The sequence below is a fragment of the Paroedura picta genome, chromosome 4 (genome assembly GCF_049243985.1).
Source record: "Paroedura picta isolate Pp20150507F chromosome 4, Ppicta_v3.0, whole genome shotgun sequence".
Lineage (NCBI taxonomy): Eukaryota > Metazoa > Chordata > Lepidosauria > Squamata > Gekkonidae > Paroedura > Paroedura picta.
The window spans coordinates 92,364,839-92,390,151 of record NC_135372.1 but is presented as its reverse complement, the minus strand read 5'-3'; the positions used below and the strand labels follow the sequence as shown (position 1 = coordinate 92,390,151).

General features: G+C 45.4%; 1 protein-coding gene across 12 annotated transcripts in view; it reads left to right on the top strand.

The window, feature by feature from the left end:
* The first annotated feature begins 354 nt into the window (after positions 1-354).
* ATXN7L2 (ataxin 7 like 2) overlaps positions 355-25,313 on the top strand; it is a 32,840-nt gene continuing 7,881 nt past the window's right edge. For 3 of the 12 annotated variants that reach the window (XM_077334210.1, XM_077334209.1, XM_077334208.1), the window contains exons 1-9: positions 975-4,949; positions 8,985-9,053; positions 11,789-11,893; positions 14,521-14,725; positions 16,555-16,847; positions 19,861-19,943; positions 21,782-22,026; positions 23,175-23,367; positions 24,022-24,143. In XM_077334210.1, the coding sequence (XP_077190325.1) occupies positions 4,811-4,949; positions 8,985-9,053; positions 11,789-11,893; positions 14,521-14,725; positions 16,555-16,847; positions 19,861-19,943; positions 21,782-22,026; positions 23,175-23,367; positions 24,022-24,143 (1,454 nt within the window). In that variant the 5' untranslated portion in view covers positions 975-4,810. Of the gene's footprint in view, positions 486-796; positions 936-974; positions 4,950-7,046; positions 7,201-8,984; positions 9,054-10,454; positions 10,534-11,788; positions 11,894-14,520; positions 14,726-16,554; positions 16,848-19,860; positions 19,944-21,781; positions 22,027-23,174; positions 23,368-24,021; positions 24,144-25,313 lie in introns of those variants that run through there. The other 9 variants (XM_077334217.1, XM_077334214.1, XM_077334218.1 and 6 more) reach the window with 9 other exon arrangements.

Sequence of the window (25,313 nt, the reverse complement as noted above, 5' to 3'; positions counted from 1 at the left end):
TTTGTGTGGGGTGCCAAGAGCATCAAGCAAAACACTAATTCAGTCAGTACACATAGAGTCCCAGTGGCACAGACACAAAGAGATGCTTTTTTGATATTGATTATACTTTATTCCCATTTGGGAACTAAAGCTGAGCTGGTGATAATGCCGAAGTCTATTTAACTGCCTTGTAACTGAGCTGGGACCTAAGCCCAGGTTTGCCTGTTCCAAGTCCCACAGTCAGTTTAACAAATTGTGCTGCTTCAGGCTGGGTTTACTGTTTGAGAATTGGCCTCTTTGGTCTCAAGAACTATTAGGGTTAACAAGAGCCAGTATTACTTGACCCTTTGGTAGCAACATCATGAGCACTTGAGCTTTTTTAAAAAAGGTGTACTATATAACTCTCAGAACTGTAAAGAGTTTTACTAACCGTATTCTCCCCTGCATACCACATCCAGGAGAAGAAGGGACAAAGAACAAAACAAAAACTATCTAAGTGTTGTCTTGTAAGTTGGCTTGATTCTATTACTGTAATAAATATTTTGATGGGCCATTATTAGGCCTCTGTTTAAACAACTAACTGCATGAAAGGGGCCAAACACTTTCCACTGTGTAAGTAGCTATGGCCTCTGAAGCTATGTCCTTCTGTGCTTCAAAAGACATAGATGCGTTATTGGCATCTTGAGCCCTGTAGAAGAAGGGATGGATGTGAATGGGATCAGTGCATTAAAAAAAATGACAGTTGCCTACATTCACGGACCTTGATTCTGTGAAGGATATTCTGTTTTTGTTTTTACTTGGTGTTTTTTTTACTGTTTTGGTTTTATAATACATAGTTCAGAACATCCCAAAATTGTGCCCTCTTCTTCATAAAGGAGAAAAACAAAAGGAGCAAAGGGAGAGAAAGACAGCAGGATTGGAGAGTGGGGCAACTAAGACGCAACATTTATTATCAGGTATTATATGGTGATGAATTGCCATCATATTCATTGCAAGTATTTGAGGTTGTTTTCATTTTTAAAAAAATCTAGCTTTGTGAAATCTTGCATGCTTTTGCAACTCTCTTTTCCTGGCTCCTCAAATATAGGGTAACAGCTAAAACATTACCAAATGAGTTTTTAAATACTGAAACAAGGTGGCATATCTGTCATTTGTTTTTGCGACCTGGCTTAAAGTGTAGTCTATTTTAAGAGACTGTAGGATGACAGTGGTGAATGAAATCTGTTGATATTTCAAAAGGCAAACTGAACAACTATCAGAAACTGAAGTAACAAAATAGTGTTTGCTAAACCTCCAAAAATTTGTCTAATCACAGCAATCAAATTATAGTTGGAAGGAGTACTACCTTTTGACTGCCTTGAATCTGCTGCCAATCAATTTCAATGCATGACCTTTAGTTATGGTACTGTAAAAGGTGAACATTTTTTCCACATCATGCATCAATTAGAAATTCTGCAGCATATGCTCCCTTAGTCATCTTTATCTCTAACATAAAGTACCCTTTTTCTAAATTCACAGCTCAGACAGGTGTTGAGATGTTGGATTCCCCAAAACATCAATTGTTGTTGCATACCATATGGATTGAGGAGTTTGTGGTTTTCTGGTGGTTGGTGTTTGCTGAGTATCCTGTGGGGTAGCCTTTTTACTTTAAGAAGGCAGGTTACAACAGTCTTAGCACAAATTTCACCTGTGTGTGAAAAGCTACAGTCTCACTACTGACCGGCATTGTCTTCAGGGAATTTCATGCAGTAATGGAGAGCACAGAGCTACACATTCTTCATTAAGCAAGATAGGGAACCAGAGATTCCCTGTAAAATGGCTCCTTGGATGGGTAATCCACCCAGGGCATTTGAACAGGAAACACCTCCATGTACTGCAATCTTGAAATTTCACATGGGGTTTTGAGAGTAGCTGGATTTGTAATCCTTTCTCAAGAGGCACCCCCTTTTAAAAAGGGCTTGGAAAGGGGTACGATAATTGTGGGCTTTGGGGAAGACTTTACTTTAGAAGACATAGGAATAATTGCTGATATTAAGCCGCTAAAGGGAGTGACGTCTTGAAGGAGAAATATTGCCGTTCAGAGACTTTAGCAACAGCCCTTACAGGGGAGAAAATATTCATTAGGAAAAGAGCAAAGTGATGGATGAATTCATTGTACAGGCTGGACGGGAGGATGCTGGCTGGCACACAAGATATTGATCTACACGTGGTGGTGGGAGGGGGTGTGGAGCAGCAAGCAGCTTTCCAGGATAGACAGCCCCCCCCCCCCAGCTTGCAATGCTTTTGAAACCCAAGGGAGCTTTCTGTCACTGTGGCAGAAGCTCCAGGCTGGCTGAGTTGGTATGATGTGCTCAGGAATGCTTGCGCCATTTCCCTATAGAGCTTCCCCCAGGCATTAGGCCAAGGAGAGGCAGCAGTTCCGGCACATGAATTTCTTACCTGGCAGACTCTCTGGCTACAATCCCACATAATTTATGCTGGAAGTAAGCTCCCTGTACTTGGGACGGGGTTATAAATGTGTTTATCTCAGATCATCGCAAGATCTCTGTACACCTAGCACAAGAGGCGGTTCACACTAAATGCTATTTTGCGGTACTGTGATTTTTTTTACACTAGCAAGCACTGTGTAGCACTGATGGCAGCAGAATACTGTATCAAGGGTGTGGGGGCTTCATATATGTAACATATCTGAGAAATCCCCACTCACTTGGAAGTCTTGTGTCACCTTCTTTCACCTTTAGCAACTTTCTTGTATACATTTTTGTGGGCTATACTGGTATCTAAGGCAGGAGGTGATGAGCTTTGAGCCAAGAGACACTTGTTGAAGGCATCAAGTGGTAAGCCACTCTTGCCTGTCCCTCATCTCTGCTGACCTACCTTATAGGGCTGCAACAAGATAAAGACAGGGGGTAGCCATATTAATGTACTGCAACCAAAATAAGTCTTGTAACACCTAACATATTTATCGTAGCATACACGTTCTTAGACCAGAATCCACCTTGTCAGATTAAATGGGTTATTCTTTAAGGTGCAACAGAATTACAAATATAAAAGGTACCCTTCTAGATCACACCAGTGGTCTATCAAATCTGGTATCCTGCCCAGTTTCAGACACTGACCAACCAGTTACCACTGGAGGCCAAACACAGAACAAAGTCCAGGGTTCTGTCCTGCTGCTGTCTCCTAACACTACTTTTGAGAGGTTTGCTGCCTTTGTAGATGGAGGTTATCTTAATTCTACAATTCTATATTGAACATATTCAATATAAATTGAACACTGAAAGTGCTGAATAAATAGTATCTGTACATTGTTGGATATTGTTTATTTATCACATTTATATACCGCCCTCCCTTATTGTACTATAGTTTCATTATAGCAATTATCCACAACTGAATTGTCTTGTTCACACAGGAAATGCAGATGTGAATGATTACAGCAGAATGATAGCACAGAATCCAACAATGTGTGTATACAGCTAGAGTTCAGAAATGCCTTCAGGGCACCAGGAATACAATCCTAAACACTCCTCGATGTGTGTGTTTGTAAAGGACCATGTCACAGCCAACTTAGGGTGATCTCGGCAAGGGACATTCAAAGCAAGTGAGAAGCAGAGGTCATTTGCCATTGCCTTCCTCTGCCAAGTTGGCCTCGGAGGTTTCCCTTCCAAGTACTGACATGGCTTAGCTTCTAAGATCTGACAAGATCTACCATGCCACCTTACGTCCCTTTAATATACTTAGGAGGCAGATCTGTTTAATATTGTACTGTGTATCTATTAGCTTTTAACTGCCATAAAAGACATTTTGTTTTTGATTTAACAAGCCAGTGTGTCAACACTAGGACAGATAAAATACTAGGGCTTGGGAACAAGCAGTGGTGGCTTTTTTGCCCTCCCCTATCACTCCCAATCTTCTTGCTACTGGCCAGCATTCCTGCTTCCTTCTTTTGCTGCACAGGAAGAAATAACTTGAAGTTCTAGAACGGCATGCTTACTTAAACACCATTAAAAACAGACTTAACAACAAGTACATGTAGAAAGCAGCTGTACATTACTGAGTGGGCTACAGGAAGTGGGCATACTGTGCTGCTGGGGCATGTGTATTGCCTACTCTAGCTGGGGAAATTCCTGAGTGTCAGGCAGTGGGATTTGGGGACAGAAGGATGCCATGTCACTCTATGGCTCTGTTTCTCCTAGCCTCTATGATACTATGATGCCACTTCCTTTAGGGGAACCATATTGTGGATACCTGATGTAATTCTGAGACGATAAATACGTTGTGGGTCACCCTTTAAGATTAGTATCTTAATTTTGTGAACTAGATGAAACTGTGGCCCTGTGGTAATCTCAAAGATCCTTAACTGGAAAACATATTAGGATCTTCAACAATGTGAGATACAGAAGGGATTTCCAATAGAGAGCCAGTGCAGTGTAGTGGCAAATGCCATATTGGGATCTTGACTCCCCACCCTGCCATGGGATGCTGCTGGGTGACCTTAGCCCAGTCACCTACTCTCGGCCTAATCTACCTCACAGGGTTGTTGTGAGGATAAAATGGAGGAGAGCCACTTTGAGTCCCCATAGAGAAAAAATCCGACGTATACATAAATAAAATTTAAAAACAAATCACAAAAGTTTTCCTCCGTAATATTGTTACTACTAAACCAGACGGGAAGCGCGGCTGGAACAGGTCACTTTCGCACTCGCTGTGACATGCGCGGAACCCAAGTGCCGCTGGTGCAAAGGACTACATTTCCCATGTCGTCCGGCACAAGTCGCGCCTGCGCGAGGGGTTGCCGCCGGCGGGGTGGGCTGCGCGTTCTCGTGCGGTGATGGCGGTGCGTGGACGCGCGGCGGCGGTAGCAGCAGCAATGGCTGCTGTGGATCGGCGGCTGCCGAATCTCGATGACTTCGCGGGGCAGAGCTGGAGCGCTTGGGTGGAGAGAGCTGGGCCGCCCGCTGCCGAGACAGGTGAGCGCGCCTGACCCACTCGCTGCCTCGTAGGCGGAGGGAAGTGGCGGGGAGAAGCAGGGGACACTCCGTCGCCGCTTGTACTGCCGCCGCCGTCGAGCTGCTTCCCTCGCTCTCCCCCCCTTCACCCCGCCGCCCCAAACAAAGGAGCCGCCGGGTCCTAGCGCCGCCGTGTTCTGCTCCCTGCCAGATGATTCTTCCTTCTCCTGGTGCTACATCATGTTCCTTAGCCTCTCTTGAGCCCACTAGCTGGATCGCCCTTTCCGAGCCTAGTGACACTAGGATACATACTCTGACTGCCCTGAATATAGCTATGATCTTGGCCTCTGGGGGAGTCTATATATGTTCGTGTGGTGTTCTTTAACTCTCTTCTCTACTTGATCCCTTATTATTATAGAAGGATCCTCTATTACTTACCGGATCTTTGACATCCTTGTGTCTGCAAGTCTTATTTGTATATATGCCAAATACATTATTGTTCGTTGTCTCACCAGAAGTCCTAATGCCTATGCTTTGACCTCATGTGATCCTTGAGTCCATGTTGTTTGTCTCCATTTCACCTGAGCATACTTTCTTCTGTCTGATCTCCATATATCCACTTTTCAATCCCCTGTAAACAATGCTAATAGCATTCCATTATTTTGAGACAGTCATGATACTTGTAGGCCTTGTTCTTCTGTGAATCTCTGGAAATATTCTCCCCCTAGATTTCAGATTTTTTCCTGTGACATTCCAGCTGCCTACAACTCCCCACAGGTCTTGATCTTTAAATCCCATCAGTTTTCTCAGCCTGTTCCATAGAAGTATTTCCAGTAATCCACTTTTGCTGCACCCACTCCCCCATCTGTGCTTCTCAGTCGGATTTCCTCTTCTGGAAGTTGCTCTGTTTCCCTCGGAATCTTTGCTTAGGCCACTGAAACTGGTCCCCGCCCATCCATCTGCCTTACTGTGTTCCCTGCACCTTCCCTTCTGTCCTATATACCATGCTCTCTCTGCACTATTGACCTAGCCATACTCCTCGCTTAGAATTTCTTATTGCCTCTTTTGAAGCTGCTCCTTATGTTTTGATTCAGCATCTCCATTCTCCTTCTTTGCCGTTCTGTGTTGTCCCCTTGTGCCGTTTATCCACTGTTACTAATTTGCCGAGGGAGGGTGGATGTGGGTGAAGATGGTGGATGTAAATGCTGGACCCTTGCAATTGTTCTAAGAATCCTTGAAATCACCCAGGAATACCTCCGTGGAATGTTGGACTTTCTAGAGTGCCGCCTGACAGCAGACTCCAGAAGGGGCGGTGAGATTCACGGAGCTGTCCCTGGTGATGCTTTTCGTATTGTTGAGCTTTTCCCTTCCCCCTCCATTATCTTCCTTTTGCACTTGATATAGTTAGTGCTTCGTATGTTTCCTGATCTACTTACAGCTCCGGCAGAGTTTGCATAATGACTCCTGTGTTTTCAGGGATTTAGAAGGAGGCTGCACATTTTCCTTTGCACATAGCTTCCTCTTACTGCCTAAATGGCTAGTCTTATTTATTGGTTGTTTATCTATGTAGAATTCTAAAAGATATCAAAGGTGGGGAAAGCTTTCCTAGCTCCAGATTAATCCCTTCCCCCAACTGGTTGTGCTTTGACATTTCCTCCCTGTTAGGTTACTGAGAAATTAATGCTTGTTATAGGTGTCAATGCAAAAAAGAAGAAAATAGAGAACCAGCTATTTGGATTTCTGCCTTGTGTTTTGATGCTGAAACAGTTGGTGTATCGTAACAGGTACATCTTGTCTTTGTGAGGGCACCATGTGGTGTGAAATCTATTAGATGAAAGGGAGTATCTTGTCATGGATAAAGCAGGAGAGTTAGGACTCTGGAGACAAGCCCTGCTACTTGCTCACATAAATGATCCCCTTCGTGCCTTATTGGCCCCTTTTGGAGCCTTTGCTATGCATTGTAAGGAGTTTGTAGGCATCTGGGGTACAAAGAGATACCCAAGTTAAGCGACAAGACACAGGTGTACAGGGATTAGCACCAACAGCCCTACGTTTGATTTCTTGTGTACATTTTGGGGTCGCATTATTGTCCACCTTATTCTGGCCATTTGCTTACAGACACACACTCACAGGGAGCAAAGAAAGAAGAGGTTGCTGCTGTAACGAAAAGCTTATAAATATTAACATGTTTCCAGGGCACGCTGGTTTTATATCATGACACCACGGATAATTTGGCATCAGCAAGGGTTTGGTTTCAGGAGCTGAAAATACAGTGAGTAGTTTTGGTTTAACTTGGAATTGGTCAGCTCCATTGTGAAGTCCATCTTGGGGCCTCTGTTTAGAAGCTTTGTGTTGACAACTAGCAGAGCAGAAAAGCTGAGGCAGACGATGGGTGGATCAGAGAGCGAGCGAGCTGCCTTATCCCTTGTGTGTGAGTGAATGTACAGGCGTGCACACATAATTGCTGGTGGACTTGAATAAGTAAATACAACCCTATGAAACAAAAGACGAGTTTTGAAGTGGTTACTCTCAACAAGAGTTGAGAAAAGCCTTGTTTTTACCCTGTGGCCACATCTTTGTGATTTGCAAAACAGACTGTGGATGGAACTGTGTGCGTCTGTCATTGTCTTCCGAACACCTCTTGATTGATACAGATTGGCAGAGCAATTCTGCTGAAGCAGCAGGCAGCAAAGTATGAGATTCAGCAAGTCCACTACAGTATGTTTGCAAAACCATATCTGCCATATTAGGAGGGTTGTTTATTACAGATCCTCATTCTCTTGTCATTGTTAAGGACTGCAACACTAAAGCTATGAAAATGGCTTTCTAATGTGTTCCCAATTCATGCCTGAAGTTCACTGGGTGACCTTGGGCCAGTCATTCTCTCTCAGCCAGTTCCTCTTTGCAGGGTTCAAAGTACCTTCCAAGGACCATGGCCCAGTTGAGAACACACCATCACTACTACTTGGCCTGTATCCTGAATCACTGTATTCTGCTGGTAACTCTCCCACTACAAAACAGAGAATCTCAGGGGTCCCTGTGCTATTACAGAGGACTGGTTCAGCCCCCCCCCCTCTTTCTGGTAGGAGGAGCTCTACAGGGAGCCTTTTTTTGCATGCCTTTTTAATTCCATCAAAGCCACAGCAACTAAAAGCAGCAAAACAAAATACATGATTTTGCCATGCATTTCTCCTGTCAGGGATGAGAGGCAGCCTTTGATATCCCCTTGATGTTGTAGGGCCTTCTGAGGTGACTACCTGGCTAGAACAGTAGGGGCTAGAACAATAATTCTTTTGCTTTCATTTTAGCTCCACTTGTGCCAACATGCTTGAAGGAAGATGGGAAGAATGGCACCCTGCTCCCTCGTGTAGAGCCCCTATGAGGGAGGAGTAGGGGAGCTGCGAAATGAAGGAGAAGAGAAAGGGGGATGGTGGCTTCCAATACATCCTCTTCCTAAATACCTGTAGCCATCCCTGGCAGAGTTGTTGTGATGATAAAATAGATTAACTCTCTGTAATACAATCCATGCACCCCACTTTGAATGCAGGGTGGAACAGAAACGTAATGATATCACGATAATTTGTATTAAACAGCAGGTTATATATATGCTGTGTATGTTGTTGTTTTGGGGGGTTTTGTTGGAGGGCTCTAAGAGGAGGAGCCTCTGTCCTGGTCTACATATTTACTTCTCTTGTTCTTTCTTGCTGTTACTATTCTGTTCATTGTGGTGAACAGATGGATCTTATCAATTCTGGACATTTTGGGCATGCTGTTATGGTCTACTTATGGAAGGTGTGACATGCAGCCAGGACAGAAGCTTTCACTGCCTCAAGGATTTTTGGAGCCTATTTAGGCTGCAGCCCTTACTAGGGGAGTAAGTTTTATTTCACTGAGAGAGAACTGTATTTGAGTAAACCTGCTTTGAAGCAGGCTGCAGTGGGAGAAAATGATGAATCTTGATGCGTCTAGATGTCATGGTTTCTTAGTAACTTTGGTAGACAATGAATCTGCCAAGGATTATTAGTGTTGCTGATTGGGACAATGTTTGTCTACTAGGGTCTGAGCAGGAAGAGAACAATAAGAATGGGAGCAAGAAACTGGATGCAATGACTCTCATTAAAGAAGGTAAGTACACGGACTGCACCTCTTGCTGTGCTTCGGAAAATGCAACTCAAGTGGTAGAAACCCTTGCTTTGAACTGACTGCTCTGCTTTTGTGGCAGTTGTGCAGCTCTGAGAGCTTTGTATCCATCAGTCTGGAGTGGCAAAGAGTGGATTTCATGTACAGCAGGGGATCCTGAACAGAGACCATAACTAGCTTTTCATTACTACTGAAAAGGAGCCGGCTGTGCCTCTTGCCAGTCCATAGTGATGCCGGGTGGTGGTCCTAGAGCAGTTTGTAGCATTGAGATGACAAGCTGTGCTTTCCCCATGCTCTGAAATTAGTTGGGGGCGGGGAAGCTAGACTACGTAGAACAGACATTGAGAGTGGCAGTCTGTGCTTTAATGCACAGTGGATGGGAGCAGAGGTGGGTGTTGTCCTTTTGTTGGTCTCATGGCCACGCCTCTTTCGGATTAATGTTATGTTCCTTTAATGAAGCTAATAGTTAGACATGGGCCCGGTCATATCTTGGGGTATAATGGAGGAGGTCTGCCAATCTCAGGCTTGATTATGTTATAGTATTTTATGGACAATAAATAGATTTGTGAACTAAGGGCTGGTGCTTGATGTGTAGTTCCTGGCAGACTTTCCACAGACTAGAGATTTAATTAATGGGATTTATCAAGAGATTCAAGATGGCTCAGAGCTGAACAAGGTGTCTTCACAGACCTTTGTTGGAAAGATCCATGGGATCATCAGCTTCCCACCACATTATGCCCCAAAGATTCATCCACCCCAAGAATCCTTCAGACTTGTGCAGAGAAACAGCTTGAGGTGATCCATGCAAATGATCCAAGTTACCAGTTGCAGAGGTGGGCTAAGAAGAACGTTGATACCTTTTTGTCATAGAAGTAAATTAATAGTGATAATGATAATAATTGTTATATTCTGCCCTTTCCTAGCTGGCTCAGGGCAGATAACATTAGATATCAAAACAATCAGTACAGATACATATACAATCTATAAATTTAAGTTCAAAATTATTGAAAAGCTGCCTCCTCTTCACAGTTTAAAATCTTACGGTGTGGTGACTAGCCAGTGCTCAGAGTGTTCAGTTGATTGGATGGATTCTCAGGCAGGGAGACCAGCAGCTTCTTGATGTTGTTTCCTGGCCTTAATTGTAGGCCTGGTGGAACATCTCTGACTTGCAGGCCTTGTGGAACTGTTTGAAGTCCTGCAGGGCCCTGATCTCATTAGGGAGAGCGTTCTACCAGGCAGGGGCCAGGACCAAAAAATCCCAAGGCCAGTTTTACCTCTTTAGGGTCGGGGATCCTGAGCAAGTTTTAACCTTTCCTGACCTCAAACATCAAGTGATTAGTCAGGCACTGAGTGCAAGTAAGAGATATTCACAAAGTCTTTCCACAGAAATATATACGGAGTGCACCTTCAGGAAACACACTTGAATAAGGGCATACATTCTTCACTGCAGCGTCTGAAGTTCATGGTAAGGGAAATGTGTGCTTGGCCACCATCAGTCAAGAGATCCAGAGTTCTCTCTTTTTGTGGTTGTGGGCAAATCCCATTTTTTGTTAGGGCGGAGGTATGGATAGGGATCCTATTTGAGATCAAAGACAAAAATGGTTCCCTTCTGCAAGGTTATTCTGAAGTGGAGTCTTTCATGGATTACTGGAGGGTGGTTTAGATTTTTCATAAATCCAGTTTGGAGTTCTAAAACTCTTCCCTTGGCGCCCCTTTCTGCTTCTTACCCAGAGGCCTTGCACTGTGGGCTGTACTCATGCTGTTGCTTTGCTGCTCCCACCCTAATCAGCGAACCCCTCAGCTAGTCTGTGCAGGACTGGAGTCTCCCCCTCCCCTTTTTGGCAACTCTCCTTCCCTGCCCTGCTGCCCTGGGCCTTTTCAATGCCTCCCCAGCTTGTCTGTGACTCTTTGTTTTCCTTTTCTGCCATCCCAGCTGTGCGAGGAGGTGGGGCTGCCTGCTGCCACAGTTAGAGAGCTTATGACAGAGTGTGACTGTCCCATCACAAAAGGATAACCAATTGTTCTGGTGCTTTCCCTCCCCTTAGAATGTAAGGCTGTTTTGGGTCCTGACAGAAATACCCTATCCTGCATGTTGGAGGCTACATTGTCCTTTTGCAGTTTGTGGAAATAACTCTTGATTTTAGTAATGTGCAAAATATTATGAAGTTCTTTAAATGCCAAGCTCAGCAGTAGAACACTGGACTTCCAGTCAAGTAATTCCTGGTTCAGATATGGGAACTCCTTTCATATTCATGAAGATCAAATATGATCCAAGATTCGTTCCTTAGCATCTCAGCCTGAAGGAGCTCAGGTAGTAGCCAGAGCAGAGATAGACCAGTAGTCCAACTTGGTAAAAATGACTGCTGATATTGTTCAAATGAGCAATGTACTTTACAACTGCTTATTGATGTTGCATTTTTGCAAGACAGAAAAGATAGCATTCCCAGTTTATGGATGAGAAGCCGAAAACAAGAATCTGAGACTTGCCTCTGTAATCGTGCTAGACATGCAACATGTGCTTCTCAGCTCAGTGTCCCTATTCTGTGCCTTTTAAACAAACAAACAAACAGATATATTGCCTGAAAAGATTTTGCCTTTTCATTTAGTCTTGGGCAAAATAAATGAGTGTTACTGAAGCGTGTTCTTGACTTGAAGAACTGACAAGGTGACGTGCAGCTCTCTGGGCGGTCTCTTATCACTCGCATCTCTTGTCCTTTCAGACATGTCTATCTTTGGTCACTGCCCTGCTCATGATGAGTTCTACCTGGTGGTGTGTAACCACTGTGGCCAAGTGGTCAAACCTCAAGCCTTTCAGAAGCACTGCGGTAAGCATGCCAATTGAATTTCTGTGGCCTCTCAGGGAGAGCTGTGATTAGTGCTGCTTGCTACAGCCTCAGGCACCTACCAGTGGGTGGTGCCTGTTTGAAAGGCCCTTTTCTGTTGTTCTCCTGCATATCAGGGGAAGGTCTTCTTTGCTTGAATCACATCTCAGTGTGTGTGTGAGGAAACTGCTGGGAGGGCAACAGCCTGTGAGACAAAGCGGGGGGGGGGGGGGTGGAGAACATGGTTGTGCTAGGGCTGCCTCCAGTATTATGTTTGCTGCTGCTGTTTTGGGAATGAATGTCAGAGGCAGCTAAAAATGGCAAAAGCTCCATGTGAATGATGGCACACGTGAACTACAGTGATGTGCATCTCAAGCGGCCATAGCTCAGTGATGAATCACATGCTTTGCATGTAAAAACTCCCACTGAGTGCAGCCTCTGCTTGAAGGATCTTTGGAAGAGAACTGCAAGAGAACATTTCCTGAGAACACAGAGAACCACAGCTTCACTTGGCTAGTGCACCTGGCTCTCACCCCTGCCCATATGCTTATCTTTCCATTCAGTGCTTACCAAGATCCCTGTGCCTGGCCATCTTCCTGTCTGTTCTGTACCTGCATTCTTGAAATGCATTTCTAATAATCTAATGCAGGAAACATTCTTTAGCAACCATATGCAAGTAATTTATTCCCATCCAAATACTTGGAAAAAGTAGCCACTTCACCCAGATTAATGAAGTCCATTTCTGTGCCTTCAAAACTGGAAGCAAGAGGAAGGGAGGGTAGCTACACTTGGATAGTTTCAGCAAATCACCTTGGGCAAATCCTATTCTTTCCAAGGGAGTACCTTGCTAGAACCGTTGTGGAAGCTGCCTTTTGGCACACAGGTGTGAGTGGGTGGGTAGTCAGGTGTATAATTTTTTTGTGCTCTATGCTTTGGCTTTGTGACTCACGTCTTGACAGAATGGGGAATAGAATAGTGTGAAGGTAACACATCTATGCTGCTGGGGGTAACAACACAAGGAGCAAATAGATTGTAGCGCCAGTGCTCTGAAAACTGGCCATGCACATGTTAAGGTCTTTATGAATGAGAAGCAGGCATATGAAAGATTGGCTCCTCTGCTGTCTTCTGGTAACAACCTTTTGGGATAGTTCCCAGCAGATATTCTTTGTAATATCTTTGCAGAGTGCCATACTGCACAGTTTTATAAACTGTCTTTTTTTAAGTGGTTTTGCATTGTAGAATTATATGATTAAGAGTTCCATTTTGGGTGTGACCAAGTAGAGTTTTAATGGAAATTGGGAAGGGGAGAAAGTGAGCCTGGTACTACAGACTCTGCCAACAACATGGCACAAGCAGCTGTCCCACAAAGCTTTGCATATGAAACTTAGTATGAGAGATCTAGAATTCTGTTTCCAAAAATATTTGAACCATAATCCCTTGGCTTTTAGGACTCGAACACCATATACACAACTCTGAATGTGTGTGTGTGTTCATTGGTTTTATTTGACGGGCATGCTTTGTTCTAGAAACACAATCTGGCTTTTGAGGAGAGAAACTAATCAGAATGGAGGTGATAGGTGATACTTCCATATTTAAGGAGACTTAAAAGTCACAGAACTTCTGTGGCTGACAGGATGTATAGAAACAAAGCAATTGGGGTTGGAGATAGAATTGTAGTCGAAGACCTCCCTTGGTCATTGTGGTGCTACTGAATACTGCATTCCAGGACATTTCCTATAATTTGGAATAAGATTGCTGCCTTACAGATTCCATGCACTGACTGACTTATATTGGTACCTGTAGGTACCTTATATTGGTAACTCACTCTACTCTGGCCTACCCTTGTTCTTGACCTGGAAACTCCAGCTGATATAGAATGTGGCTGCTAGGGTCCTCACTGGTTCATCTTGGAGGACCCACGTCCAGCCTGTGATGAGACAGCTGCATTGGTTACCAGTCTTGGCCTGGATCAAGTACAAGGATTTGGTTTTGACCTTCAAGGCCATCCATGGCTTGGGCCCTGTCTACCTGAGGGACTGCTTGTCTGCTTAGGCCCCCCGCAGGGCCCTTCCCTCTGCAGGTACTAATCTGCTGGTGGTTCCTGGCTCTAGAGAAGTATGCCTGGCCTCGACCCAGGCTAGGGCCTTTTTAGTCCTGGCCCCAACCTGGTAAAGGAGAGCTGAGGGCCCTGATGGAGCTGCCAAAGTTTCACAGGGCCTGTAAAACTGAGCTCTCCCGCCAGGTCTTTGGTTGAGGTCGGGTTTCTTAAGATCACTGGGCCCCACTCAGCTGACATTATGTCATCAGACAACCCTCTTGATAACTGTGCGGAGGATTGGAGGGTTTTTCTGCCATCTGAGGTTTTTGGCTTTAAGAGTGTGGTTTTATGAGGGTTTATGGGGTTTTATCCTGTAATCTGCCTTGAGTCTAAGGAGGAAGACGGACTAGAAATCTAATAGATAGATAGATAGATAGATAGATAGATAGATAGATAGATAGATAGATAGATAGATAGATAGATAGATAGATAGATAGATAGATAGATAGATAGATAGATAGATAGATAGATAGATAGATAGATAGATAGATAGATAGATAGATAGATAACTGTATCTTTATTTGTCATGCAGAGAGACGGCATGGACCCCTCAGCAAACTTTATAATCGGATGCAGGCCTCTTCCAGTTTGCAGAAATGCCACACGATCAATGGGCGAACCCTTGCCAGTGGAGGTCATGGATCTTCCAAATCCTGGAGGGAGAAATCCCAGAGCTCCTTCGGTCAAGCCCAGCACCCAGCTGAGAGGCTAGACAAGATGCCGAAGGACAACCTCTGGTAAGGACAGGGGTTGAATTAATGATGTACCTCCCTGAGTTGAGCTAAGGATACCCTACACAGTCAAGTAGGAAGAATCTCACTGTATCCTGACTGCTTTGGTTGTGTGGAGAATGTAATCTTCTGTTTCTTGTGGTGGGTTTGGGAATCTTCTCATGGTTCTAGCAATTGCAGATATATTGTACTTTGCTCTGTGGCTTCCATATGGAAATACAGCTACTAAACTTAACCCTACCTAGCCTACTTGTAAGCTTGGTTTTAAGTAATTTATAACTGTGGTTATATTTTTTATTTTAATCCTATTTGTCATTACCTAAGTGGGCCCTGTTATCAGGAGACTATTGGTTTTGAACAATTTTAAAGTGTTAAGCACAATCACTGTTATGCAATATTAATAGTTTTGTCTGTCTAAAACAACAGGATAAAAGGATAAAAATAGCAGCAAAAACAGAAAAATGCAATAATTTTGAAATAGTTTCCATAAAACCAAGAAAACACTTTAAAAATGTGGGATAAAAACAAACTCTGATAAACTAATAAACTCCACAGTGGAGGAGGGACTCTAAAGGGTATAGGGAAATAAAAACATCTTTGCAAGCCCTCTAGAAGCATGTACATTCAGTGTCTGGCTAGCGTCAAGAGCTTGATACCACTACAGAAAAGACCTAGCCTTTCTGTAACCTTTTTTCTATTTGACCCTCCAAATCATAGGAAAAGCTGGATATTTTAATTAAGATGAAATTATTAGTGGCAAGACCCTGTAACTGAGGTAACTGTAACCTGTTTAAGATCACCATGATGATGCTACTCTTGAGAGCAAGCCTATTTTAAATGCTGCAAGAAAGGTCAGACTGTCTGTTTGTGGCCACTAATAGAGTATGTTCATTCTATTGTTGGCCCAGAGAAGTATTGTGGGTTATAGCTCCCTCACATGTACTAATTATTGGAGCTGTATCCTACCTGTTTTCCCTGTTCATTCTTCCCTTTCTGTTAGCTTGCTGGCTGAGGCCACAGTTTTGAAACTTTCTCAACGTCTTTCCTATAGACGTTGTTACCTGTTTGGAGCAGGCCAGTTCTGCTCACCAGGTTATAAAAGGAGTCTTTCTGCTGGAGCCTGCAAATACACTGTCATCCTTTTCAAGGCCTCCAGGGCACTTGGATGAAACAGAATTCAGTAGTTCCAACAATGCAGGAGCATCATCCTTATCAACTAAAGTGGGAGATCGTAATTCAGCCTTTTTCAACCTTTTGACCATGGACGAGCCCTTGAAATATTTTTCAGGCTTTGAGGAGCTGGAAGTTATTTCAGCTGGTCATGCTTCCCTGCTACACCTGAGGAGGACTGGGTGGGGAGAGAAAGGTAGAGGCTTGAGGCAGGATTATAGAATCAAAGAATCATAGAATTGAAAGGGGCCATACAGGCCATCTAGTCCAACACCCTGCTCAATGCAGGATCAGCCCAAAGCATCCTAAAGCATCCAAGAAAAGTGTGTATCCAGCCTTTGCTTGAAGACTGCCAGTGAGGGGGAGCTCACCACCTCCTTAGGCAGCCTATTCCACTGCTGAACTACTCTGACTGTAAAAATTTTTAGGGTCCAGCTTTACCCCCCTTTCCCAGGTGCAGTAACCATGCAAGAATGGAAACACTGCCCTGCTTTCACAGCAATGCCAGGGATAGTTTGTGGCTGAGTCCATTAATGCAGGATATAGGGGAAAGGTCAGGGAGCTCTCACAGAGCCCTAGAGCTCCTGGGTGCTGTGGCTGGGAACTCCTGACATAATCTTTTGCAGTATTTCTGATGTATATGGGTCTTCCCTCTCTCTCCACAGCTTGTTTGTGCCTGTTGTGAACCTAGAGAAGATCTCCAGCCTTCCAAAGCCAGATGGAGATGGAATCAAGGCCTCCCCAAAGCCCTCTGACTTTGCTATCTCCAGACAGTCTTCTGCCAGCTCAAAAGAGACTGTAGGCAAATCTTCTCTAGCAGCATCACCAAAAGAACCTGTAGTGCCAGCCAGGGCAGGTGGCAGCTCCGTTGTGCCTGTAGATGGCTTGAGCAGGAAGTCGGATAACACTCCTACCTTGGGGGAGAAGGAGCATGTGAAGTCTTTGAAGAAGGTGCCACGTGAGTGTTCTCTTCCTTGTCTTCCCTGTGGCTGGAAGCAGTGAGGAATATAGAGAAGAAACAGGAGCTGGTTGCTTGTTTCTCCTTCACAAGGATATCACTCCAGTGTTTGGCATCATAAGTATGAATCCTGGTTTCATACTTTCTGCACATGGCATAGAAGAAGAAGAGTTGGTTCTTATATGCCAGTTTTCTGTACCCGGAGGAGTGACTAAGTGGCTTACTTCCTCTCCCCACAACAGAAGTGGCCTTCACTTTCCTCTCCCCACAACAGACACCCTGTGAGGGAGGTGAGGCTGAGAGAGCCCTGATATTAATGCTCAGTCGGAACAGCTTTATCAGTGCTGTGGCAAGCCCAAGGTCATCCAGCTGGTTGCATGTGGGGGAGCGCAGACTCAAACCCGGCTCACCAGATTAGAAGTCCACACTCCTAACCACTACACCAAGCTGGCTTGGTTGCTGGAGGAAGGACAGGAGCTTCTGTTAGTGCAAAGCCAGCCTCTTTCAGTGACCCAAAAAGCACCTAGCCCAAGAAGAAATGCTGTACAGAGGAAAACTGCCTCCCTCGTGGACAAAGAAGAGGGTGCAAATACCCTTCAGGTCCAAGCCATTGTCCGAGAGGGTAGGGGTCAAGCAGTGTAGTGCCAGGCACTCCATTTCTCAGAATAAGGCCTTAGGTCAGAGAAGGGGAGGTTCAATCCCCAGATTTTTGTCTGAGGTGCAGTCTAAAATGGCATATCTCCACGGCAAAGGTTTGCGAGGTGCACCAATCTCATTGTCTTTGGGCTCATTTAGGATTGGTATCCCCTGTGAGTGAGAATCCTGAATCAGTGTGTTAGAGGAGGCGAGTGCCTGAGGCAAAACAAAGCTCGCTAATTTTGGTAATTATTTCCCAGCAGTTTTCACCAGCTTTCTCACTAGGAAAGCCTCTTGGTCAGTGAGGAATTGAGAATGATCCTGCAAACCACCATGTCAAGGCTTGCTGTCATATAAGCAGACCTTTATCAAGTTTGTGCATGGGCTGAAGAGGGTCTGGGGGAGACCGGTTTTGTATTTGGGGGCAAAGGAGATGGCTAAAGGTAATGCAGGGACAAGGCTTGGCTTGAGAGTCTCAGCTTGAAGGAGCAAGACAGTCCAGAGGAAGCACAACTGGTGACATGGAGAAGATGCTGATTAAAGTTCTTGACTTCCTCCCTGTTCTGCACAGTAAGCCGGTTGCATTTGTAGGCCAGAAGAAGAGTAACACCAAAACTTTGATAGCCATTTGTAGTCTAAACCAGTGGTTCCCACCCTTTTTTGGGCTACCGCCCCCTTGGCTACCAGGCCCACACCCCTAGTGTGTCCCCCACACACACCTCATGCAAATACACATCTCTTTCCTGGTATTACGTCTACCATAAATTCAGAACACAGTATAGTACTTACACTTATTTTTTGGTTGTTGTGTAGAAGCCATACTTTAGTATGAAAAAATATATAATTTCTTAGTAGTTGTTGTTTTTAAAAGCCACTTTGGGTCCTCATTGGGGGGAAGACAGACGGTGAGGGGGGAGGGGAGAGAGGGAGAGGGAGAGGGAGAGAGAGAGAGAGAGAGAGAGAGAGAGAGAGAGAGAGAGAGAGAAGCAAAAATCCCATGGCCAGGAGCAAAGCAGGAGAAGGCTCTTCCAGCCTCCCAGAGATGGAGACTTTTGGGGAAGGGTTGCCAACCCTGGGTTAAGAAATTCCTGGAGCCCTGGGGTGGAGCCTGGGAAGGACAGAGTCTTAGGAGGGGAAGGAGTTTAGCAGGAATATGATCAGCCCACCTTCTGAATCTGTAGTTCTATTCTGGAAGCTAAGCAAGGCTGGCCCTGGTCAGCACTGGGATGGGAGATGACCAAGGAAGTCCAGGGTCGTTACTACCCAGGGGCAGGATGTGGCAAGCCACCTTGGAATGTGTCTCACTAGGAAAATGCAGCCACAGCAGGAAGAGTATGACTGCTGCCCCCCTACTGTCCCAAGATTCCACCCACCCACACACACACACCCCGATCCTTCCACTGCCCCCTAGGTGGGCGAATTGCTCACTTTGGGAATCCCTAGTCTAAACTCTATATAAACACAGATCAGATCATATGCCTATGTCCAAATCTGCCAAAGTGCAAATTGCTTCTGTTGTTCTGATAGCAAGAATTGGCACTTACTGAAATTTAGAATTTTTTGAGAAAGAGCTGACTTTTTAAGGAAATTGAGGCACTAAGGCAGCCTTTTCCAGCTTATCTACTGTTGAGAAACCCTGAAACATTCTTCAGGTTTTGAGAAACCCCAGAAGTGATGACAACAACCTACACCTCGCTGTCACACTCCTGGAAGTCACATGTCATCAGAAGTGACATCACCCAGACACTCCCACTGGATGTGATATTGTATTTTGTTGCCCCCGCCCGCCAATGACAGAAACAGCTCAGCAACCTACTCCGCTGCATCAACCACTTTGTCTCCCCCTGCCCCCCCCCCACCAAAGTAGTTAAGTTAAAATGGGAGTACTTACCTCTGGTCTGCAGTTGCTACCTCATGCAACGAGCCTTAACCAACATATATACATACATGCTGCTGTTGTTGGTGTTGTTAGGTGCAAAGTCCTGTTCGACCCATCGCGACCCCATGAACAATGATCCTGCAGGCCTTCCTGTCCTCTACCATTACCCAGAGTCCATTTAAGTTTGCAACAACTGCTTCAGTGACTCCATCCAGTCACCTCATTCTCTGTCATCCCCTTCTTCTTTTGCCCTCAATCGCTCCCAGCATTAGGCTCTTCTCCAGGGAGTCCTTCCTTCAAGTATTTGAGTTTCATCTTCAGGATCTGGCCTTCTAAGGAGGCCAGATACATTTATTTATATACATAAATTAATTAACTTCCATCCAACCAGGGACTGTATTGGGCTGTCAAGAAACCCTCTGGTTTCATGAAAGCCCTGTTGAGAAGAGCTGCACTAAGGCATGAGTGCTGAATTCTGTTTTCCTTTCATTTCCACAGGTAAAGAATGTGACCTAAACAGGCAGTGTGGGGTAATGAACCCTGAAACCAAGAAGATTTGCACACGGTTACTGACCTGCAAGGTAAAGCGAATGGTGATGTAGGTGACACCCCCCCTTGCAGAAATCAAAGAATAATAGGTTAAAACAAAAACAAGTGCCTTGCCCATTTCCACAGTCCTGACAATAAAGTCGCCCCCGCCCCCCAATACACACGCACTTGTAAACTTCTCTAAACAGTAGCCAGGCATACAAAAATGTAGGTGATAAAGCTTTGATTACCTACCTGTCTCCATACTAGGAAAAATGTAATCCATTAGGAAGTTTTCTTGTGCAAGCTCCATTAAAATTAATAGGAGCTGCACATGAGCAGCACCACGCTTTTGCACAGCTGCCACTCATTTCAGTGGAGCTTGCGCAGAAGGACTTTGTGGGGGACTGTGCCCCTCATTGCTTTGAGAAAGGAGGCCAAGCATCCTCTTGTGGCAGTTAATGATGTGGAGCCTCAAGCAAATCTGAGGCATTGGCTCTAGCTAGCTTTGTGTTTTACAGCTGGTGGTACATCACACAGACGAATGAACAGTAGGAACGGGATGGGGGGGGGGTCCTCTGGTTCCAGACATTCAGGCTGTTCCCACCCTAGCAGGATGTAGTTATTTGGTGCCTTATTGGTTTAGACCACAAGCCATTAGTAACAGTTCCAGAATAGCAATTCCACCATGTACATTGTCTGCAGCCATTGTAAATAAAGTGGACTTTCTGATAACCACCTTTTCTCTGTAACTACTATCAAAATCCATTTTGAAAACTAGCTTTGAAAGGGTGGCAGAAAGGAAGGCTCCTGCAGAGCACAGTGACCCACCCAGCAAGCCGCACCACATGGGCCCGTGTGGCTGCCAGCTTCCCCTGCTCTACAGTCGTCTAGCCATGGGGCCCGATCCACCAGAGCTGGTGTTGTGCCCGCAGCAGCGTGCAGCTGGCAGCCTTCCCCACTCTGCAGTGGCCAGGCCTTGGAGTGTGGCAACCCAGCGACCTCCTCCATTCCACAGCAGTCCAGCCTTAGGGGTTGGGTCACCAGGTTCAGCCTGTGCCCTCATGGGAACACAGCCAGTGGCCTCTCCCACTCCACAGCGGTGAGGAGACCTGGGAGTGTAGTGACCCAGGCATGTGGCGGCACATCTGGCTTCACTTGCTCCCTGGTGGCCAGATGGCCTGATGCAGAGTAGGGAGAATTACCATGGGCGTCTTGCTTGGAGGGCAGCCAGCTCTTCGCACACCCTGCTCACTCCCGGGAAGAGGTACTGAGGAAGTTGAGTAGGAGGGCAGGGAAGCCTCTCCATTGGCCCTCAGTGGGGTAGTTCCCTCCCTATTAGAGGCTTTTCCTCACTGAGAGCCAATCCAGTATTTGATGCATCATCCGCACACAACCTCAGCATTATTATGGCTGCAGATAATTTAGCTTGATGCTGGGTGGGCCACTTTAATATTGATATAGTTATTGTCTGCCTGATTAATAATGTGAATTGTGTATTGAGCATTTCCTTGTAAGTCAATTGCTAGGGCTCCAATATTTCTTAAGGTTGGCACAGTTATTTTAGGGAACTCTTCATGCAACCTTAAGGAGAATTATGTCCTTTTAAATTTATTGAAGTCAATGGACTTAAAAGGTTGTGACTCTGCTTAGGACCAGACTGTGTGTTTTCATGTGAGGAATTCTTTATTTGAAAGCACCCATATGCAAAAATCACATATCATAGCTTGTACTCTTACAATGCTGGATGATGAACCTTTTATCTGAAGGGGTCAATTTTGCAGTGTGGTCCTTGTATGCATGTCTTTGTCTTTTATCATTTTGTGGATTATGGTGCTGAACAAGCTTTTCAGCTGATGGCTCTGACCATTCCCTCCTGCCTGTGCTCCAGATCCATTCTGTGCATCAGCGGCGCGAGGTGCAAGGGCGTGCCAAGGATTTTGATGTCCTGGTAGCTGAGCTGAAGGCCAGTGCCAGGAAAGGAGAGTTCCCCAAAGAGAAGAGCCCAGTTAGGAAGGAAGCGGCTGTGGAACGGCTTTCGCAGGAAACCTTTTCATTGTCACAGGCATCGTTGGTCCTGCCCACCACTTCTCCTTGCCGAGTGAAGCAGTCTCACTCCCACTGTGCACTTCCCAGGTACAGAAACAGAGGTCTCCCCAGGTAAAGAGAGGAGAGGAAGTTGTCTTTGCAGAATTGCTTTTATTTTTTATTTTATTTATTTTCACATTCCACCCTTCCCCATGTACTCAGGGCAGATTACATTAGCTTAAAAATATAACATATATATATATCTTTAAACGTCCCGCGGCGCAGGGCGCCGTGGACTAAATAAAGCAGTAAGGGCTTGTGGGGAGGAGTTAGGGCGGGACCCGTCAGGGATAAAAACTCGGAGAGGGCCAATCAGGGGCCAAGTGGCCAATTGGGAGGCGCGCTATGGCGCCTACCCTCTGACAACTCAGGTAGGTGCCGAGGAGCCGGCAGACGCCGGGAGAGCCACACAGGCCGCACCATCCCCGGCCTCGGGTGCGTGGCCTGACCACTGCCAACTCTACAGGGCCACCCTGCCGGACTCTACAGGGCCCCTAGCGCCCGCTGTCTTTAAAGCACAGCGGGCTTAATTTCTAGTGCGTGTGTGTGTGTGTGTGTGTGTATAATTAAAACATTAAATATGATTTAAATCTGAAGTTAAAACTAGTATTTAACACTAATACTGCTGCTATAGAAGAAAAGGTTGAATTGGGTGGGTTTAGGTTGAATTTGAGTATGGAGGCCAGCAGATTTAGATGATGTTTACAAGGCCCCAACCATAGGCCTGGCAGAACAGCTCTTTCACCATTGAGTTATGCCTGCCTGGAAGAGCCCACTCTTCTACAGCTGGGAACAGCACCTCCACGAAAGCAAAGTTTATTTGATAATTTTGCAGGAGTTGGACTCCTCCCCAAAGCAGGGAGCCAGCAAAGATTTTATTAACAGTTCAAGACAGTTCAAGGCATTCTACCCTTGGAGATGTCACTCCTTTCTCTTGGTGTAGTGGTTAGGAGTGCGGACTTCTAATCTGACATGCCGGGTTTGATTCTGCACTCCCAGCTGGGTGACCTTGGGCTCCCCATGGCACTGATAAAACTGTTCTCACCAAGCAGTGATATCAGGCCTCTCTCAGCCTCACCCACCCCACAGGGTGTCTGTTGTGGGAATAGGAAAGGGAAGGCGACTGTAAACTGCTTTGAGATTCCTTTGTGTAGAGAAAAGCGGCATATAAGAATCAACTCTTCTTCTTCTCTTAGGTCAAGGGTATCCTCTGAAAGTGATCTTGATGACCTGCCTGCCACCTCTGGTGAAGTCGACCATGGGCTCTATCCTTTCCCAGTAACCAAAGGCACCGGTCGGGTGTCAAGTGAGGAGAGTGAGGATGACACAGCAGAGGATTCCCGTAAGCTGGATTGTCATTATGCAATGCGGGCGCCACGTCCCCAAGCGGTAAGTGGCCGGCTGAGGTGATTGCTGGTCTGTAAACTCACTCCACCACATTTTTAAGAGCAGACACGTGGTTCAAATGTTGCAAGACAAGTCCTGGACACTTGAACGTAAATAGCTGCCTTGCCTAGAACTGTCTACTATGAATGGCAGCAGCCATACTACCTGAAATCCTTTCACAGGAGATGTCAAGGATTAGCTCAGTGGAGAAGAGCCTCTGCTTTGCATGCAAAAGGTCCCAGGCTTAGTCTCCAGCATCTCCAATTGAAAAAGAGTTGGTGATAGAAAGTGCCTCTCCCTGAGACCCTGGAGAGCCTCTGCCAGTCTGAATAGATAATACTGACCTTGATGGATGGATGATCTGTTTCACCGTGAAGCAGCGTCCTGAGAGTTCATGTGTGAGGCTGGGACCATCTGCATTGAAAGCATGTGTGCTTCCTTACCACTGAGCTATGAGTCCTTCTTCATCTTTTAATGTTTGCATTCTATAGGTTTTTGTCTTCTGTTGTTTGCGAACTGGGAGAGATCGTGTATGGAATGAACCTCTTCCATAGTGACAGAAGGATCTTGTCTCTGACCTTGTCAGGTTGCAGGGCATGCTGTTTGCATGAATTTTATGCATCTATTTTTTTTCTTCCCTTCCCCTCCCCCCCACAGTTCTGCACCTTTGGAAGCAGGTTAGTGAGCCCAGGGTGTTACGTGTTTAGCCGCCGGCTGGATCGGTTCTGCTCAGCGCTCAGTTCCATGCTGGAGAGGCATCTCAGCTCTCACATGTGGAAGTAAGTTATTCTAGACAGAAAACATAACACACTCTCTAATTTAACCAGGGTGTGTGTTAAGGCCCGTGTGTACAATGGCATGGTTGTTTGTATGAGCACATGCAGGTAGACACATATACTAGCAATATTTTTGCGCAAAGGAAGAAACCATTCCAGAATCACACACGTCTCTGAAGTCTCAAAGGCCTGTTGAAACACATCTTGACTTCACAGCACCTGCTTCTGTTCTGTGCTTATATTTGCCTGGAGGGTAGGATATGAACTCTAGAAACACTATGGACTTGTGCATATATTGTTTTACACCTTGGTTTGTGTACCAGGAAGTAACTGCTTCACTGGAGGTTCACAAAGCAACCATCTCTGCTCAAAAGAAACCTGGAAATTTTTCCTGAGCCTCTTGTGGTCCCCCCATGACTTTCTCCTTTCCCCTCACCTGTTTTAGCATTTTTTCTTCTTCCAAACAGTGTCATCTTCTTGCTGATCCGCAGCCATCAGGGATCACATTGCTAACATACCCAGCCAGATTTAACTCAGTGGCAACGTCATGAAGCTGATTTCAAACTAGGGCAGTGTCCTCTGAAGGGGTGTTGGGGGAGGACAGCCACATTGAAAATGGTTCTACCCTCCCTCCCCCCCAATCAGAAGTGGAGCGTTGATTGCAAAAAATGTTTTCCAAAATTCCTTTCCCCTCATTCCCCCGCTTCTGCTCAGCCATACTTTTTATCTGTAGATGGCTGCAAGCCTGCCTCTGAGTGGTGGCAGGAGAAATGAGAGACTGTCAGGGGCAACCAACCAGTAGCATGATGTGGAAACAGATGGCAGCAACCCTGGGAGAAATGCCACACAGACAGAATGTGCGCATAAGTACCAAGTCCAGGAGAATTTCTTGGGAGTCTTTCCATCCGGATAGACATACAGTGAAAATTTCTGAGCTTTTGATGAAACCATTAATTTTTATCATCCTTGATACTATGTGAATTAACAAAACAAAAATGAATCCCCCGTTAGCTGAAGATTCAGTTAAACATATTTAGTATGACTGCTATAAGATATAGCTGCTTAAAAAAATCAGTTTGGAACTTTGCTTTACATTTGTCTGTTGTGCATTTTCAGGGATGTGTGTTTTTTTATTTAGAAATGCCTTTCTTTTTATTTGTAGCTCTAAATTTT